Raw genomic sequence first — 19,743 nt, forward strand, 5'->3', positions numbered from 1 at the left:
AATTTCACATGGACATAAATATTTCAGCCCTTTAATATGACACAAGATATTGAAGTCTCGGGGCCTCTCATTTCTCTGGATCATCTTTGAGATGTTTCTTCACCTCGATTTCAGGATTGTTTTTAAAATCCGATTTTCAATCATTTTCCAGCCGATCCTGATTGTGAAATTTGCTCGATCGCAATCTATCTTTTCCGGTCTCGATCGCTCATCCCTAATGTTAGTTTTTCCCACAATGATTGGCCAGTAGTCAAGCATTGTGGGAACCAACGTGAGACCTCGATCCCGCCTAAAAAGATCGGAATTCCGATGTTGATCATGAAATTTGCTCGATCGCTGATTGGAATTCGATCTTTTTCGATCTTTTCCGATCCCAATTGTTCAACCCTAGTAGAAAGACATTAGGAGGAAAGGAAAGACAGGATTGTCTGGAGGTGAAGATCTGGAGAAGGGGGCACAAAGATTTCTGCTGCACTGAAAGGTCCCAAGAACACAGCGGCCTAACGAGGACTCCTCCAAGAGCGGCCACCCCACCAAACTAAGTAATTGGGGGAGAAGGACCTCAAATGCCCCAATGTGGGACTATTAAAGGATTATCTTATCTTAAGGGGTTGCCCAGTAATAAGAAGAAGGATCTGCTTTTCCCCAAAATACAATGCCCACAATGTCAGATAATGGCAGACACCATAGAAGAGACAAGAAGTGTCAAGGATCAGTTGTTGGGCCTCAGTCACTATGACAATAAACACCCCATGAGGCCCTTTGTAATTATTTGTGGTACCATATATAGGTGCGAAGGTGATAGGAGAGTGTTGTGAGCATGCTCTGTGACTGTGGTATCTAAGGGGTTAAATGGCCCTTCTAGCAGGGGATCCTGTGGTGACCACTTGGGCCTAGCTCCTGGGCCTCCACAATCACCACTATGTACACGTACAACATTTTGTAGGAAGGAAGAAAGTAGCCATGTTTATACAGAAACAGCAATCCCCTAAATACGGGGTCAGAGATTTATTTTGGATCAAACCTCATTGTAATATTCTGTATCATTTTTCACTTGTTTTACCGCTCCCCATCTCTGCCAGCAGCGCATTCTTATCATCAACACCAATACAATAGCACCCCCTGTTGTAGCTAGCTATAAAGGGACGCTATTGTAGAGATTAATGCCAAGTTCACATTAGTACCATGAACTCCATCGTTCAGGTCCACCAGAGGACCCACGATGGAAAGACAGACCCCATTGATTTTACTGGTGCCCATCAAGTGCCCATTAGGTATCTACTGTTTTAAAAGTCCTCAATGCAGGACAAATGTGAACCCAGCCTTACTCCCATTATAGTTGCCGTCCAACTTTCCTGAACAACATGTGTCAATCCAAAACAGCTCAGCGCAGGTGGTTTACACCTAATTGACAGGATCTTACATCAATTTGTGTTTTCGTAGGGCAATAATTGGGAATAATCGTTGGTTTGGCAGATTATTGGTACACGGAAAAGGCCCTTACAGAGGTATTCTCAAGGATCCTGGCTATACTGTAGCTTATGTAAATTCAAGAGTTTTCTTAAATACTTTGCTTTAGCAATGCTGCTTTGTTTTCCTGCTATGTGTAATTATTCCTCCCATTGTTTCCATGGAGCACAGCCTATGTGAGTAGGACGGATAACGCGAGTCACTGCTCTCTGGGAGGGGGGACAGGGGAGTGCTCTCACTGTTATCTATACCTCTGCGTTAGGACAATCAGGTCAGATAATTGCTGATAAAGGCTCCGCCAGTGTGTTTATATATCTGTGGAAACAGATAGCACTGAGTCAATTCTCTAGAAGCAGGTAAGTGTTCTATACAAACATGGGTAATGTAATAGACATTTACTGTGCAGATTATTGGAACTTCATTTATATATGATCTCTAGTAATCATAATAAATAACCTCTCATGGTAAAGGCAAAGTCTATATCTTCATCAAACAGTCATAGCCACCTCCCTCCAGCTTGCTGAAGAATACAGGAAGTGAGAAAAAGAGACAGGAGGCAAACTGCTGAAACAGGGAGATTAGAAAACCCTATTAAGTCATTGGACGACAACTCTAGCAGGAGACTACCTTCAATCTATCAGAGTAGTCCATTTCACAGGTCAGGAAAGTCAATAAGGATATGGAACAAACTAGACCAAGGAGAACGATTTCTCAAAATCTGTTCCTATTAGAGATAAGTGAATTTCTCAAAGTTTGTTTCAGCTGCAGAACTTGGTCTAAACCTATTGTGCCTTCATCAAAAGTGCCCTAATAGTCCTGAAAAGGCTCATATGACTCACTGAGGACTTTTTGGCTGTAGATACAGTATATGGCCAGGAATTCTCCACTAAGTTAACAGACCTAACCTTATAGTCCCTCACAACTGGCCATGCTTCGTGCAAGGCTTCTTCTCTGTCTACTTTTCATCTGTAAGATGGCAGAAGCCATTTTGAGTAATCCACGTGGAGCAAATCTCATCCGTTTTGGGGTCACTGATCATCACGCTGAATCGATTTTCTGGAGTTCCCTTAGCAGAGTCTCCTATTTTCTTACCTAAGAAGAATGTCCTAGAAGGTCTTAGCAGGACAGAAGTGTCTCCTCCATCAGGGATCTTCTACATCTGAGGACCATCACTAATGATTGGAGACGGAGGACACTCATGGATTTCTTATAGGGCAGTTTATGTCAAGTGAGAATGCCGACTACAAATCTATATCTACAGTAAGGACGGGCAATAGAGAGCAAGATCCGTCACCTGCCCCTATGCAACTACCTACCCAAGTCTGTTCTATACGAGGCACCTGATGTGTCTGTATTCCAATATAAGGTTCCTCATATACTCACAGAAAACACAATTAAACCAACAAACCTTTATTTGCACCAAGATTTTGTGAAGACTTTGGTGGCACAGCTCTCTGCCTTACCACTAATGAAGCCTCAACTCCACAATATCCCCCATAGATAGCCCATATCGCTCCAAGAGCACAGGAACATTTATGGTGAGCACAGTTTTAGCACCAGCCAAGATGGCCACTCACTTACTGGTCTGTACAATCCATCACACACATTCTTGGTGTCGTACTGAGGAACTGTGGTGATCTCAATCCCACCCTGATAGGGTAGGGGCCACCAGCTCCTTCTTCCCCACCCATTCCTAAAACACAATGCAGTCAACTCTGCTGGCTCTAGACTTTTACGGCTTAGTTCACGACCCTGAAGCCACCACCACATGTGACAACAAAGACCAAGATCACATGAACATGGAGTCCAGAAAGGCACAGCTATGGTCATGGGTCAACCAGCAAAGCATCGATACACAGAAAAATCAGAACCTGAGGTTAACCCAAGCCAGAAGTGCCCTGGAGATCCCAAAGAACATGACACAGCCTGGAGGACGCAGAAGCTTCTGCTAAATCGGTCTTCTCTGCCGCCTCCGTCTGCTCAAGAGTTCTCCATAGACCTGAATGTGCTGAAGGTCGGCCGCTCCTCTGGGACTGGGGCAATGTTACTACTGACTTTACGTACACTGCAGAATTCTGACACTTGGGGTTGGATTTGAGTCACAGTTTCTGCATGTGAAGTCAGGGGGCAAAGTTCCACGGGGGGCAGAGGCTCGACCTTATAACAGAGTATTAACAGATTGCTTGGTTTCCTATAGATAACACCCTTATCCAGCTGACGCATTATACAAGGGAGTACATCAGGGACACCACAGTCATGGGGCAGCGTGGAAGACACCTCACTCCGGAAACCATCAAGAACCTACAATATAGAATAGGATGAGCAGGAGGGGACGGTGTCAAGCAGGGGTCACATCACTTAGTTATTCATATAAGGAAAATGTTTGTTTTTCTACCGTGTTAGCCAGTGGGGATGAAATATAAAAAACAAAAAACTTGCAAGTCTTCAGTAGGTGATACCTTTGTTAATGGCTAACTCATAATGATTACAGAATATAACGTTTCGAAGCTTCTAGGCTTCTTCTTCTTCAGATATATCTAAAAACACTTTCTGAAGGCTGCATATTTATGTACAACTGGACACATAGGGATAGGATTTCAGGAGGGAGGGGGGGGGGGAAGAGGCTTATTACTATATACATATAAAAACAAACAAATCACAGTTCCTAGGTTCTTTATCTTTATGGCTGTCTTAGTTCAGTGATTTGTATAGAATGACATGAACCCATGTGATGCATTCATTCCATTATCCAGAGTGATAATGGAATGAACAGATAATGGAATGAATGCATCACATGGTTCATGTCATTCTATACAAATCACTGAACTAAGACAGCCATAAAGATAAAGAACCTGGGAACTGTGACTTGTTTATGTACAAGTTTAATGTTTATGTACATGACCTACCCTGAAGAGCAGCTTGTCCATACGGATCTCCCGCTCTTCCTTCATGACCCGCTCCAGTCTACACAGCACAGAGTTTCTCCTCTCTTCTAGCCTGCTGGTAAGTTCCTCTGACGTCCTCCTGTCATCCCGTCTAGCAGTGAAATCAAGGACTGTCCGTGATCCTAAGTCATGCAGAGCTGCTTCACGCACAGACAGACACCCTGGAATAAAGACCAGATAACATTATAGGGGGTCTATATACTGTATATACTATCCCGGCCCAGCAGGCACCACACTGAAGGCCTCTATTAGACCCTCACAATAGTTTATAAACACAGAGAAGTGATCGCTGGCAGCCATTTTACCTTGTGCTTATATTGGTAGTGACAGCTAATCCACATCACAGTCATGTCTACTATTACTACCATGTTATCGGTCACTGAATACAGACTCCCGAGCCATGAATCTAGGGACCCCTTCTCTGGTCATCTCACAATCTCCCAATTCTCACCTGTGTTCCCATGGCGGGAGAGGATTCCAGTATCGTTGATCAGGGAGTCTAGAGAGTTCATAAGGAAAGATCCAGATGTCCCTGTGAGCCGCTCTATGTCCTCTATGGTGACCTCCTGGCAATAGACATTATAGGAAATAAAGGAGACCTGCCTGACAACACAGACATCATACAAGCTCAGGATCCGGGTGATCGGGAGGATCCTGGACATGTCTCTAGCTAAACTCCCATCTTACCTTGTGCTGGTTGAAAAGCAGTAAGATGAACATCTGTAGGGTGGAGACTCTGAGCGTCAGGTCTCCATACTGTACCTCGGCGTTCCCCAACCAAGTCCACTGCAGCCGCCGAGACGGAGTAAGGTCCGACATCAGAGCGGTCTGACCTAAGGAAAGCACAAGGAATGATCAGCACACACATGCTTATGAGGAGTCTGCACTGGAGACATAGCAGAAGACTCTTACTCTTTGTATAGAAGTCAGTGAAGTGCTGCAGAGGGGTGCTGAGGGTCTCTGGGAAATATTTGGAGGGATTGTCCAGGTAGCAGAGACAGGATATAGACCAGCATCGAGGAGAAAGCACAGAGATATGGACCTCAACATCCTCCATGTTCTCATCCTCATCCATGTTCAGCACCGAGCTCTCCTCCAAGACCTTGAGATGAAAAACACAATGAGGAGCGACAAATACAATACAGAAGAAGGCGCCATCATAGATGAGGCCCTCAGTCATAAAGTACCGCCGAGGAGACGTGAACACCGCACCGCAGCAATATCCACACTGGATTTATCTCTCCTCTCAGTCTATTCCCCCATCCAGCAACTCATTAAGCAAAAGCCCCTCTCCCCATCACCTTCACCTCCTCCTCCTCACAATCTCCTTCATCACCCCCTCTTCCTCCTCATCTCCTCCCCACTATCATCTCTTACTCACCATCTCCCCTTACTAACCATACCCCTACTTCTCCCAAAGTCTCTTTTTCTTCCTCACCCATCTCCAATACTACTGCTCATCCTCCTAACCAAATCTTCCTCCTCCATCCCATCAAACTTCCTCCTCACAATCTCCTCCTTGCCATCTCCCTCCCCCCACTATCTCTCCCTATCTTCTATTCTTCACCATCTCATCCCCATCCTCCTTTCCTCATCACCATCTTGTCTCCATCCTCCGCACCATCTCATCCCCATCTCCTCCTCTCCATCTTGTCCCCATCCTCATCTCCTCACCATCTCCTCCTTGCCATCTCCCTCTCCCCACTATCTCTCCCTATCCTCATCTCCACACCATCTCATCCCCATCTCCTCCTCTCCATCTTGTCCCCATCCTCATCTTCTCACCATCTCCTCGTCCTCCTCATCCACCTCCTCAGATAAGACCCCTCGATCTCGCTCCTGCAGCCTGTACAGATGTTCCTCTCTCTCCAGATCTTTCGCCTCCTGCAGGTTTTTCAGCATTTCTTGAGGGATTCGGTTTGGGAAACAAATTCCTATGTGATCGGCCACAGAGTTCTCCAGCCAGCAGGGTCCGAGAGAGAGAAGTCGGTCCGCCAGGTAATGCCTGCAACACAAAGCATCCACCATGGGATCCAGGGCCTAGAAACAGCAGCACAGAGCATCGTAGGAAACAGTAGAATTTTCTGACCTGTAAAAATGCTCAAAAGAATTGGCCAGTTCTAGATCAGACAAGAACAGCACAAAGTCCAAGAACTGCTGGAGCTGCTCCAGGGATCGGAGATCGGAAGAATCTGCACGAATCGCAGTTATTAGCCGATCTATATAGCGAGCAAACTGTTCTGTAACCTGCAATATATAAAAACCAGGCTGGAAGTGAGAAACGACGTATACAGCCAAGAGAGGGGCCACACCATGTACAGCCAAGAGAGGGGCCACACCATGTACAGCCAAGAGAGGGGCCACACCATGTACAGAAACTAGAAAGGGCCACACCGTGTACAGCCAAGAGAGGGGCCACACCGTGTACAGCCAAGAGAGGGGCCACACCGTGTACAGCCAAGAGAGGGGCCACACAGACTCACATGCAGCACGGTGAGATATGGCAACTGTAACAGCCCCTCACAGAAGCCCTGGCGCAGTGACAATAAGAACCGTGTCTGTTGTCTAAACATCTCGTCCATGTCACGTCTAAGAGTCTGGTACATGGAGAAGAAACAGGGAACCAGATCCACATCATTCCAGGACATCTCTAGAAATTGCTGCACCTGGTGGACACAAAGAAAATTACACCCAGACCTGGTGGGCATGCCAACCCCTGGCAACCCTGGAGCAGTACCTACCTGTTTCCGAACCACTCCCTGCCAGCACTGAGCGATCCCTGCCATACTGCTCCATCCAGAATCGGGGGGTCTCGCAGAAAGTTGGGAAGAGTCGGGATGCCCTGAGTTTAAGAGGAGAAGCAAATGTTACAACAGCAACCCCCCTAACCTCATACATGGAGATCTCCTATAGGTGATGATATACAGTACTCACTGGGGGGCTTCAGGCCAGCGGTGTCTAGAGGATTGGTGTCCACATGTACCAGGAGATGGGTCAACCTATGGACCCGGATGTTGAAGACTGAAGTTTGCGCCTTAGGTCGTCGAGAGCCCTGAATGTTCTCAAGATACTGGGTAAGAAGCCAACTGAGGGGACTGACTCCACCAGGGTCTGAAAGGGAAGAAGATGCAGGGTGACTGCCCCATCCAAGACGTGAGCAGTACAGGGAAGGTATGGTGGGTTCTGTACCTGAGGTGGTGATGCTCCTCACCAGGGGGGATATCAGGGCCTCCCAACAGATCCGACCCAGCACCTGGGCAGCCTCATCATCTGGCAGGAACCGATCGGCAAACTCCTGCTCATGTGACAAGGCGCGGTTCAACCTGCAACAAAACAAACAATCAGTACTGTGGAGGTGACGGACCCCCACTACCCCAAGTGATAACAGAGCCACCTGCTGAATAACTGTAACAAGCGCTCCTTCTTCTCACAGATCTCCTGCCCCCAGCTGTGAGCCCGGCTGGTGTAGAACAGGAACGTTCTCCGACAGAGCTGCTCCTTAAACAGTGGCCACAACGTCGGCTTCGGCCCCAAGACTGCTAGGCCGCGCACCCGCGTGTCAGTACCGCCCTGCGGGGAAACAATGCTGCATGACAAGAGCGAGGAAAAGAGCTCAGCGAAGACACATGACACCAGCCCAGTACCTGCTGACAACGCTTAATCTTCACTTGAACCACTGGCCAGAAGCGAGTGGCGTTCTCCAGGAGTACGACGCGGGAGGCGGAGCTAGAGATCTTCACCTAAATGCAGAGGGAAAATTTACATACATAGACCTTAACATAAACGACAAGAATATTCTGACAACAATTTCGATACTGCCTGGACTGACACCATGACTGACCGCGTTCAGTTCTATGCTGATGCTGGACTCATTTTCTCCACCCATCACGCGCACCCGGGCCGGCATGTAACTGGAGTCTTCACTGGCCACGATCAGCACCAGCTGCCTGTAGGAAAGGGACACAAGCCCGTGTTATACCTATAGACCCATACAGATATGACCCCCACCCCACACCACACACTAGACTTCTCACCGGATCACCACTCCTCGACGCATGAAGATGTTGATATAATGGGATCCAGCGCTTCCATTAGATTCCCAGTAAGTTTTCGGGTTCCCGTCAGTCAGTCTACTGGTGCGATGAGAATTGGAGGAAACTTCAATCTTCTCCCAAGACTTCTTTTCTTTCTGTCTGGCCCCGGAATCTGCAGGAAGGATCCCTCCGTATTATTCAGTGAACTGTCACTTCCAGGACTCTGGGGTAATTCAGGGTGTGAGAGAGAAAGCTATGGGTGTGGAAGGGACAGACACAAGGCCGAAGGATGGGGGAGAACACACAAGCCCACCCATACAGAGGCAGTTTTTTGGTTCCTGGTGGACACTGTAGTTGACACCACCATTACGAAGTATTCTGAAAGCCTCCACTGACACCCATTGATGTTGCACTCATTTTCGTGGCTACTTTTGTACCCTACCCAGGTCATCCATGTTACATGTATGTGATTGATAAAACACGCCTGTCTCTGTATCTGGTGATAATCAATATACAAGATCAGAAGGGTCAGCGCTCACCTCGGCCAAGGCACCTCAGAAAATCAGCAAAGAACGGAACTCGGATGTGCCGCTGATGGCGCCGCTGATCGTCTATCTGCTCCAGAACCATCTGATGGGAGAACAGATGTGGTCATTCCTAATGCATGTGACAGAGGACCAGGGGGTGCTGAGGGTCAGGAAGAAGTGGCCTGCGGGTCCGGTTTCTCTCCTCTACACTGGTCAGGATGCCTTCAGTCTGTGGAGCGGTCAGTCTGGAGGATGGGGGTTGTGACCGTACTAGTCAGGGAAGGGGTCAGACTTCTCACCTGGAGGCAGGAGGTCAGAATACTGATGGATATGGTCTTGTACAAAATGGCCGCCTCCTCACAGCAGCATACAAGGTCTCGTAGATCCGCGGCCACTTGCAGGTCCGAGCCGTGTTTAATGATCACCTTTTTCAGAACATCTCTTATATCCAGACAGCGCAGGAGCACAGCGTAATCCTTACTGACCAACACCAAACTGTGCAGGAAGCGCGCCACCTCCAGAACAAGCTGCAAGGAAGAGTTTAATACCAATACCTGTCCCCTTAATGTGGACACCGCCCCTCCCCCACTCCGGCTCCTGCCCTATAATGGAAAAACTTCATACATGTAAAAAGTGGCATCCCTCCCCCATCCCAGTCCCCCCTTGTCCTATACGGTCTGTCCCAGCATCCCCTCCCCGTCACCTCCTTCTCGCCGCAGTGCATGGTCAGGACACTGATGCTTGGTCGGATGCTCTGGTGCCAGGGAATCGGCTCCTCCGGATGTAACTGAAGAGCTTTGTGCAGGATCCTGGAACCAGAAATGATGGCAGAGGTGAGGGGCCACAACATACACCTCTGGTTAGAAAGGCCAGGCTCATGTACAGTGGCCCACATTATACACAGTAACCATGTCCATCATGTAGAGATCAGCCTTATACAAAGACCATACAGCTCTACCACATACACAGAGAGCACGCCCATGGAGAACCCCACCTTATACAGAGACTACACCCATACAGAGCCCCATCTAACGGTATACAGAGACCACTCCCATGCAGAGCCCCACCTTACTGTATACAGAGATGACACCTGTAAAGAGCTCCACCTTATACAGAGACCACACCCAAGCAGAGCCCAACCTTATACAGAGACCACACCCAGGCAGAGCCCAACCTTATACAGAGACCACATCCATGCAGAGCCCCACCTTATACAGAGACCACACCCAGGCAGAGCCCCACCTTATACAGAGATCACACCCAGGCAGAGCCTAACCTTATACAAAGACCACACCCAAGCAAAGCCCCACCTTATACAGAGATCACACCCATGCAGAGCCCCACCTTATACAGAGACCACACCCAGGCAGAGCCCCACCTTATACAGAGATCACACCCAGGCAGAGCCTAACCTTATACAAAGACCACACCCAAGCAAAGCCCCACCTTATACAGAGATCACACCCATGCAGAGCCCCACCTTATACAGAGATCACACCCATGCAGAGCCCCACCTTATACAGAGACCACACCCAGGCAGAGCTCCCACATTATACAGGGACCACACCCAGGAAGAGATCCCAAATTATAAGAGACCACACTTATTCAGAGTCCAATCTTATACAAAGACCACACCCATGCAGAGACCACACCCATGCAGCGCCCCACTTTATACAGAGACCACACACATGCAGAGCCCAATATTATACAGACCACACTTTTCCACAGTCTCTCAATACACAGAACATACCATTGCACCCCACCTCCCACCTTATATAGATCCCAATTATGCAAAGCCCTACCATATAAAGACTCCACACCCATGTACACAATCCCTCCTTATGGACAGACCATATCAATGTAGTCCAATTTTATACAAATAAATTACAAACATGCAAAGTTCCACCTTATCTACATACCACATCCATGAACACAGTCCCTCTTTATAGTTCATACCCATGTAAAATCCCATCTTATGATCAGAGATCACTCACATGAACAGTTTTCCCCACTGCAAGCTAGAAATGTACTTTGCAGTTCTCCCTGAGCTGGCGGCTGCAGACTAGCTTCTATGCATTGCACACAGTGAGAAGAGAAGAATCTGCTGTATAACTATCCCTCTTACTCTGGACCGTGCAGGACATATGCAGAAAAGTACTGTCTTGTACTGATGGGAATAAAACGTATTTGTTCTGATAGTAAGCTTCTATTTTGTGTCTTTCTTATCTCCTGCACTTCCTGCTCACCCCTACCCTCTCTATAGACATAAGTCAGGTGACCTGTAGTCCATCGCGATATGGATACAGCAGTGATTTTCACAGTGAAAGGCAATTTATCAGAGGAAGGAGGCAGGAAATCAGCCTGATAAGTGGAGGAAGAAGCATTTCTCCCTGACAAAATATATTACAAAGATTCTTATCATCGCCTGTACTATTCATTTAGGCTGTTAAACCCTCACTTCAGTTCACATGAACACACAGGGCTCTTGCTCTTCTCCATAGTAACTCGGGCCCTCACCTGTAGATACAGAGCTGAAGCCGCTTCTCACTGCGGAGCTGCTCAAGACTGGAGAGAAGCTGCAGGAAGAAGTCGGGGGCTGCGAGGAGCTGGGAGACGTCACACGGTAGAGAGGAGGTGTCGTCACAGACACAACGCTCCAAAGATGGCAGCAACTCCCGACACAGCCGCACGTCCTTCAGGCCACTCAGCAACGATGCCACATCCATGTCCTGAAGAGCCTGAGCCGGGGCAACCTCTGAAAGGGACATCAGTGAGTCAGGGCACTAAGGCCAACACTATCTAGGGAGGCACCAGGAGAAGGAGACAACGGAAAAGAAGCAGAAGAAGGGGATGGCAGGGGCAAAGAGCCAGAAGAAGAGGGTGATGAGGGCAAAGAGGAGCAAAGAGGCAGAAGGATGGGATGGCAGGGGCAAAGAGGCAGAAGGGGGGTGTGAGGAGGAAGAGGCAGAAGGGGGGGTGAGGAGGAAAAGGCACATAAGCAATGATGAGACAGAAGCACCTTTGCTGTCAGCACCGCTCTTCTCCTGACCGTTCTTTATGAGATCGCGGAGTTGCTTCTGTATGAGGACGTCCAGGCGGCTGAACATGGAGTTGCTATCTCCAGTGAAGCTTTGGAGGACAGCAGACAGCTCACCCCCAGAGAGTTGCTCAGACAGGGCTTCATGGTTCTCGGTCAACATTCGGATGACCAGCAGTCCATTGTACACAGAGGTGAAGCACCTGAAATGTAGAAGGTTATGAGATAATGGCGGCTGATCAGAGATGATGGCACTGCTGACCTGACCCCTTACCCCTTTGTGCCCTGCAGCTTGCTGATGGCCCCAGGGATGGCCCTCAGGAGACTGGTGGAGCTTCCACTGGCAGCCGATCCGATACTGGAGAAGATTTCTTTCATCACTTGAGCGTCTCCAGGATTCAGGGTGTATCGCCGGGAGCTTCCTCGCAGGTCACAGCTTCCCACCCCGGTCAGCACTTTCAGGACCTGCCAGTGAAGGAGTGTGGGTTACAAGATGGAGACTGCACGTACTGGGGCACTGCAGGAAGGGCAGGTACTCACCGCCAGGCCGATATGCTGGATGGCAGCTGAGCTCTGATACTCCTGCATACAGCCCAACACTGCCCGCACCCCGCCCTCCGTGGCAAACAGCACCCGCCAGTCATACTTGGACATAAGCACATAGGTCAGCTGCAGACACGTGATCACCACAAGCTTCTCCTTCATCTGAGCCATCAACAGCTTGACCAACATCTTTACCATCTTCTTACTAAAAGAAGAAGAGAGTGACTCCCATCATCCTCTGCTCAGCCCAAACTCATGCTGCAGACAGCTCTCAGGTTTGATTGGCCGAGCTGAACGCCAATTAATGAGTGACCCCCACCCCCGAATAAGTGTCACAAGTTCTTACCTTAGTGAAGATTCTCCGTTGGAGCTCCTAAGACTTCTCCCACATGTCATGGACCCCTCGTGCTCTGACCCATCATGGTGGACATTATGCACCAGCGCTCGGCAGCTCTCCAGTGATCTCTTAATCTCAGCCTCTTCCTCACTGATGGTTCCTGAACACACAGGCAACCATGTCAAAGATGGCCGTGAGTAGTTTAATGATGCTGCAGATGGTCTCATGGTCCTAACACAGGACTGATACGAGGGCATGACCATGAGCAGTGACCCCGGCACCATATTACACCTTGTGCAACACTCTACTCTCACCCGCTGTCTCCTCCTCTGCAGCTGAGAGTTGTAGTCCCTCCAGGAGAAGCAAGGTGTTCAAGATCTGGAGGTCAGACTTTCCTTCTCCACACGGCCCAGCTGATTGTGAGTTGCAGATTTCTTCCTCTCCCTCCATGACATCAGGACGAGCCCCAGGCTTCTGTGATACTACGGACATTGGCATCAGACAGAACCGGGTATAAAGGCTCGAGTTCTGCAGGTCACAAAGGAGGTGGCCCTGACAGTGGTCACACAGGAGCCGGACTATGTCTCGAGCTGCTCTGTTAGTCACAGTCATCTGGAGGAGGGCAAGAAAGTCCTATGGAGAAGAAAGAGGTGATAACGGGGTGACGTGTCCTCAGGTAACATCACCTGCCACTCACCCTCAGCTCACCTGCATTACCACATTCTTTCCGACAACCTCCAACACTTTCTCTTGGTCCTCATCGTCCAGTTGTCGGATGAAGAAGAGAAGCTCCCACCAGTCACTCTGTGAGATGGTCCCACCACCCAGTGTGGTCTCCACCCCACTCAGCTCCAAAGTCTCTGCAGGGAGATAGAGCGCAAGGATAATCCACAGGCCTCAACAGACAAGGCAAGTCCCACAACTTATCACTGCTGGCAGGTAACCTTGGCACTTGGATTTCCTAATGCCTGCCACATGACAGCACTCACCTGGCTCAGCCGTCCGCTGTAACCCCTGACAACGCTGCACACGGGCCCTGTCATGAGACACAGGCTGATGCCCATCCATCCTCCAGCCCATGGCCCACACCAGCTCACGGATGAGGCTTCCCATGGCCATGCAGAAGTCAAACTGGCGCTGTAGGCGGATCCTCTCGTTATGATCTGGCTGGTCAATGCTCAGTTGGTCCAGCAGTGATGTCACACACAGGTAACGTTTCACCAATGAGAACAGCTGCTTCCCTGGGACCTGTCAAAAAAAGACCAGGCCATCTACTGATTTGCCTCCTTCCTAGGACGGTCTCTTTCCCTCCAGACACCACACTGCTGTTGCTATATCTTTACTATATGTGAGGACATGACTCTATATAACCAGAGGTGCGGTCACTTACCTGAGGTAGGTGGATGCCATCAAAAGAGATGCAATGTTCCTCCGAGCTGGTGGTCTCTGCAAAGAGCTGCAACAGCGTAAAGCGAGACTCAAAATCCATGTGCTGTTCAATGCCGTCCTGCTGACTGAGATACAAGAAGATGTGGGCGCGACTTCCTGCAAAACACACACAACTACCCATCATGTAGTGCAGCGCCAGGGATACGGTAATTGTCCTGGACTCGTCCAGATCAGTCAGGCCATGTACTTAAGGGAAAGCTGGGTGACAACCAATATGGCCCTAGTACAGCTTCTCCAGGAGTTGTCACTGGATACCCTGGTTATACACCCATAACACCACACAGATGGTCAGGGTTACCATCCAGAAACCCAGGAAAGCCGAGTGACAACCCTGGAGAGTTATGCAAGATGCTTATTAATTCCCATCATGCCGTGTAACATCTCCCCCACCATGTCAGCCGTCCTCCCCACCTGCATCATGTGACACCAGGGTACGTAGAATCTTGCTGGCATTTTTACGGATCTGCTCCTCTGAGTTGCAGAGCATCTTCATGAGCAGGTCCAGCGTTCCCGTCTCCTTGAAGACTCCGACCAGAGAGCCGATACTGGCGTAAGCGCTCAGCACATGGATGGTGTTGAAGACGGGCGAGTCGGGGCCACAGCTGTGCGACATCTGACGGGCGGCTCTCTGGACCAACTTATGAACGTCTTCTGTCATTTCCTGCAGGGCGCCGTCATCCGGGGGCCGAGAAGTCTTCTCCTCTGGGACCCCGGGCCCCTCAGGCTTCTCCTTCTCCAGCAGAGTGGGGCAGTTGCTGTATACCTCCTCGGCTGACATCCACATGAGGATGTTGGAGGACTTGTTCTCCGCTTGTGAGGTGGTTCCACTGCTGCCGGCCCCGGTCTCCTCCGTGTTGTGCACCGCCCAGCGGATCAGATACTCTACATGGCCGTCCATGCTCCATCGTTGCCGCAGGAGTTCCTCCGGCTGGGCCTGAAGCTTAGGACCCAGCTGTACCAGGAGATTGATGTTACTCTGCTCCCCCTCCAGCATGGCGGACACTAATAACGAAACACAGAATATTAGGTTGCCGGTGGCATGTGTGTGCTGTTGAGGGCTGTGTGGGAATGTGTGGGGTGTAGAGGTGTGTGGGGTGTAGGTGTGTATGTTGTGAGGGCTGTGTAGGGGTGTGTGTTGTGAGGACTGTGAGTGGTGTAGGGGTGTGTGGGTGTGTATGAGGGCTGTGTGGGGTCTAGGGGTGTGTGGGGGGTGTAGGGGTGTGTATGAGGGCTGTGTGGGGTGTAGGGGTGTGTATGAGGGGTGTAGGGGGTGGGCTGCATTAATTCTACCAGACAAACCTCACTATAATACAGCAGTTATTACAGCCCAGGTAAGATTATATGAGCTTTATCTGGCGCCCTCTAGTGGACATCAGCGATTACAGCAGCAAAGACATCACACACTGAAAAACATTGACCTCTAGCGGCAGCGGCCGGTACTGTCACGCCGTCAGTTCAGGCTCCGCGGGCACCGTCACATAACAGGATGAGATGGGCGTCCTGGCTTCCTGTGTCGGTGCCCGGGGACGGGCAGGTGATCGCTGATATTACCGGTCTCATCTATTTCAGTTCCAGCTACCTTTCCAGCATCTCCACTTCCGGGTCAGCTAGTCACATGACGCACAACCACGCCCACCTGATATTACTATAAGGAACCAACGCGGATTTATCGGAGGTTTGCCCGGGGGCGGGGCAAGAAAGCGTGGGAGGGGTCAGAAACAAGGGAGGAGTCAGCTGAAAAGGAAGAGTCAGAATGGTGGGAGGAGTCAAGCGGTAATTGAGGGAGGAGTTAGAAAGGGGAGGTGTCAAATAATTAGGACGAGAAGAGGAGGAGCCTGAGTTCAAGTGAAGGGTTATAGCAGCAGGGGCGGAGACCTGCGTTTGATGGGCGGGGTTATAGCGCAGGGGAGGAATTCTGGGGTGGAGGGAGTCAAATATTGAAAGCATAGATATAGATTAGAGGAGGAGCTAGATATTGGGGAGGAGTCAGGGGTGTTAGAGGAGGAGTTATGTATGGGACGCTATAAATAAGGGAGGGATTAAATAGGAGATGTTAGTTGGAGGAGGAGTTATGGTTTGGGGAGGAGCCAGATGTGTAAGAGGAGGAATTTGGGTGGAGTCTGTAATATCAAAGGAGGAGTTACAGGTTTGGAGAATTTAGGATAAAGAGGAGGGGCTAGTGTATTAGAGGTGGAGTTATGGTTTGGAGAATAGGCGTAGTTATTATGGGAGGAGTTAGAAACTGAGTTATGGATTAGAGGAGGAGTTATGGATTAGAGGAGGAGTTATGGATTAGAGGAGGAGTTACAGATTGGGTGAGGGGCAGTTGCTCATTGGTTGGGCTGTGAAGGATTCTTGGCTGTAACTATGAAGCGGTGGTCAGGGGGACACGCGGTGTTGGCGCAATCTGGTGCACATCAGCAGCAGCTAAACAGTTAATATCATTGTATGGCGCTGCACTGAGCGGTGGCAGTGATATACGAGTCCTCAGTGCCAGGCAGCTGCTGTACAGCCAGTGGGATGTATATCCAGAGTCTTGTGCAGGATGTGTGGTCCTTGTGGACAGTCAGATGATGGCGCTGTACCATGTGGGGCTCCGGGGCTCCTGACCTCTACAAGATTTGGCCTGTCCTGTGGCTCACCATAAAATGAATTACACCCCTCCCATTTGACCATGTGTCAGACATATTATAGCTTCCATATTACACACCCCTACATATGGGTATGAGATGACCCGGGATGTTACGGCCACGTTATCACTGTATGAGGCCTCAATAGGTGAACTAATAGGACTTTGGGTGTAATGTCTGCACCATCTCAGGGGTCAGTGACCTCGGCCTGATCCGTATACCCCCACAGAGGGGAGGAGCTCCATAACGATGGCAGGAGGCTCCATGTAATATTGCCCTCAATGTTCGGTAGACGATCAGCTCTGCCTATCACACAGGAACTGCCTCATCCAAAATATCACTAATAGGCTGCACAGAGAGGGAGGTTAAAAGTATGTGAACCCCTTACAACCTCCTGCAGACGACATCTAGTAGGCAAGTCTGGTCCCTTGTCCTGGGTCTTGTCTTCCCCTTCCATGGACATCCTGACCTCCACCTGGAAAAAGTTCTGCTACAATTCAAAAAATGTTGAGCGAAAAGGGATGCTGAGATTGGGGAAGAATCAAAAAAAAAGGGGGACCCGTAAGAAATTTTAGGATCTCCGGGCTCCGTGGTTTGATACTCTGGGTTTGCGTCTGAACTAGTGGATTGGTATTGATGCTCTCCTGATTATAACCGGTCTATACTGCCCCCTCTGGTGGGGAGGACCTCTCTGCAGCTCCGACATGGGTCTCCCTATATAGAATTATGAGCCTCATATAGGGATCACAATGTACATTTTTTTCCTATCAGTCTTTGTAGAATGGGAGGAAATCCACGCAAACACGGGGAGAACATTCAAACTCCTTGCAGATGTTGTTCCTGGCGGGATTCGAACCCAGGACTCCAGCACTGCAAAGCTGCAAAACTAACCACTGAGCCACTGTGTTGCCCCCAAAGCCTCCACATTGTGACTGACATGTTCACAGTCCGGCTGGATCTACTGGTGGGTTTTACCTAACCATCTGGCTCACTACTCCTATCTGACAGTAGTGGGGGAGGTTCCTCAGATGTTTCAGGTCCCTCAGACCTCCTGGACACTTGGCTCTGGTATAGAAGACGTTCCAGTTTTCGGAAGAAGGAAGCGACCACAGCAGAGGAAGTGTATGGTGAAGCGGCAATGACGTCTGCCTCATAGTGATGTCTCCATCCAGGGCCGCCATCAGGAATTTTGGGGCCCCATACAGCCTAAGTGTCTGGGCCCCCCTCGCCATTTTAAAACTACCTTATTTTGCGTCATACCAATTCTGTATTACATTTCCCTTTATTTAGCAGCTTTACAAGGCTTAATCAGATTCTATTTGCAGGTACAATCTGTTACGTGTGGCAGCGCCTATAGAGAGCCAACACCATCTATAAGAGCCCTCCTAATAAATCCTCAGGGCTTATTCACATTGCGTTTTTGGCCTCCCTTGCCGGGATATATTGGTAACCAGTCAGAATCAGCTCAACTTATCCCTGCACGAAGAACTGGCCATTAAAAAAAAGGGGGGGCCTGCAGTTCTCTGTGCAGGGATAAATGGAGAGCTGATTGTGACTGGTTACCAACGTACCCCGGCAAGGGAGGCCAAAAACGCAACGTGAACACTCCTTTAAAGTGAAAGTCCCACCCCCAAACAGGCTGCTATGCTAGTAACATAGCAGCCTACATCATTATTAATACAAAGCACACATATCTTTGGAGGGATTGTGTGCCTTGTAGTTCTCCAGCTAAAAACTTATATATTATATATTATTGCCCCAGTTCCCTCTCCGCAGTGCCGCACACCCGATGCCCCAACAATACCCCCCCCCCCCTAACATCTTTCCATTGCCCCCTGTACCCATACCTCCCAACTTTTGAAGAACCAAAAGAGGGACAAATTGTGCGACGTGCTTTGCGCGCCGCGGCAAATTTAGCCCCACCCACTTTTATGTTGACTCCGACCATTCTCATTAATTTTTCATGTGCCCGCACAGAGTATAATCCTCCTACAGTCACCCGTACATTATATGTCCCCCCTCTATCTCTCCCCCAGCTTCATATACACCCTTCATCTGCCCCCAGTTTCATGTCTCCCCCTCCATCTCTGCCCCCAGTGTCATGCCATCCTCTCCATCTCTGCCCCCAGTGTCATGCCGTCCTCTCCATCTCTGCCCCCAGATTCATGTCCCCCCATCTCTGCCCCCAGTGTCATGCCGTCCTCTCCATCTCTGCCCCCAGTGTCATGCCGTCCTCTCCTTCATCTGCCCCCAGTTTCACGTTCCACCTCAGCGTACACAACATTACACTTACCTTCTCCTTCGTTCCCTCGCAGCTCTCTGCACGCGTCTCTCTCACTGGCGCACAGTTGTAGACGCGATGTGACGTCATCACATCGCGTCTACAAGCCAGTAGCAGCGGCGAAGCGAGGAGCTGACACAGGTCAGCTCCTCGCTTCAGCCACATATGTGTCAGCGAGAGAGGCGCGCAGCGAGGAGCTGACCTGTGTCAGCTCCTTGCTTCAGCCGCATATGTCTTCACCTCAGATCTGCGTTCTCTGGATGCAGATCTGAGTTCAAATAGGACATACAATGACTGCTACGGGCGCCAGGGGGCCGGCACACGGTGGCGGGCCAAAACCGGGCCCCCCCCATTTTTCAATTTGGCCGGGCCCCTGACGCCAGTAGCGGTAGTACTGGCCTATCGGCGGCCCTGTCTCCACCCCACGCACCTCCAAGTCTGAGTTCCCAGAAATCCCTGCTACCGCTAGTGAGAGAGGTTCACATACTTT

At 49.8% G+C, this 19,743-nt stretch overlaps 1 protein-coding gene across 1 annotated transcript; it reads right to left on the minus strand.

Moving 5' to 3' along the window:
• Positions 1-2,874: 2,874 nt before the first annotated feature.
• On the minus strand, positions 2,875-15,911 carry LOC142197165 (cullin-9-like). The gene is made up of 29 exons (XM_075267270.1): positions 15,761-15,911; positions 14,754-15,344; positions 14,284-14,438; positions 13,883-14,141; positions 13,602-13,753; positions 13,208-13,526; positions 12,903-13,053; positions 12,554-12,761; positions 12,288-12,478; positions 11,996-12,216; positions 11,494-11,731; positions 9,680-9,785; positions 9,276-9,503; positions 8,989-9,079; positions 8,450-8,621; positions 8,257-8,362; positions 8,060-8,155; positions 7,810-7,985; positions 7,605-7,738; positions 7,350-7,526; positions 7,157-7,257; positions 6,899-7,081; positions 6,505-6,662; positions 6,201-6,420; positions 5,328-5,517; positions 5,103-5,248; positions 4,867-4,981; positions 4,377-4,576; positions 2,875-3,771 (listed from the first exon to the last, which is right to left on the minus strand). Exons 2-29 carry the CDS (start codon positions 15,334-15,336, stop codon positions 3,451-3,453), a joined length of 5,397 nt encoding a protein of 1,798 aa, XP_075123371.1. The 5' UTR covers positions 15,337-15,344; positions 15,761-15,911; the 3' UTR covers positions 2,875-3,450.
• Between the last annotated feature and the right edge of the window lie 3,832 nt (positions 15,912-19,743).

This window comes from Leptodactylus fuscus, chromosome 3, assembly GCF_031893055.1.
Source record: "Leptodactylus fuscus isolate aLepFus1 chromosome 3, aLepFus1.hap2, whole genome shotgun sequence".
Lineage (NCBI taxonomy): Eukaryota > Metazoa > Chordata > Amphibia > Anura > Leptodactylidae > Leptodactylus > Leptodactylus fuscus.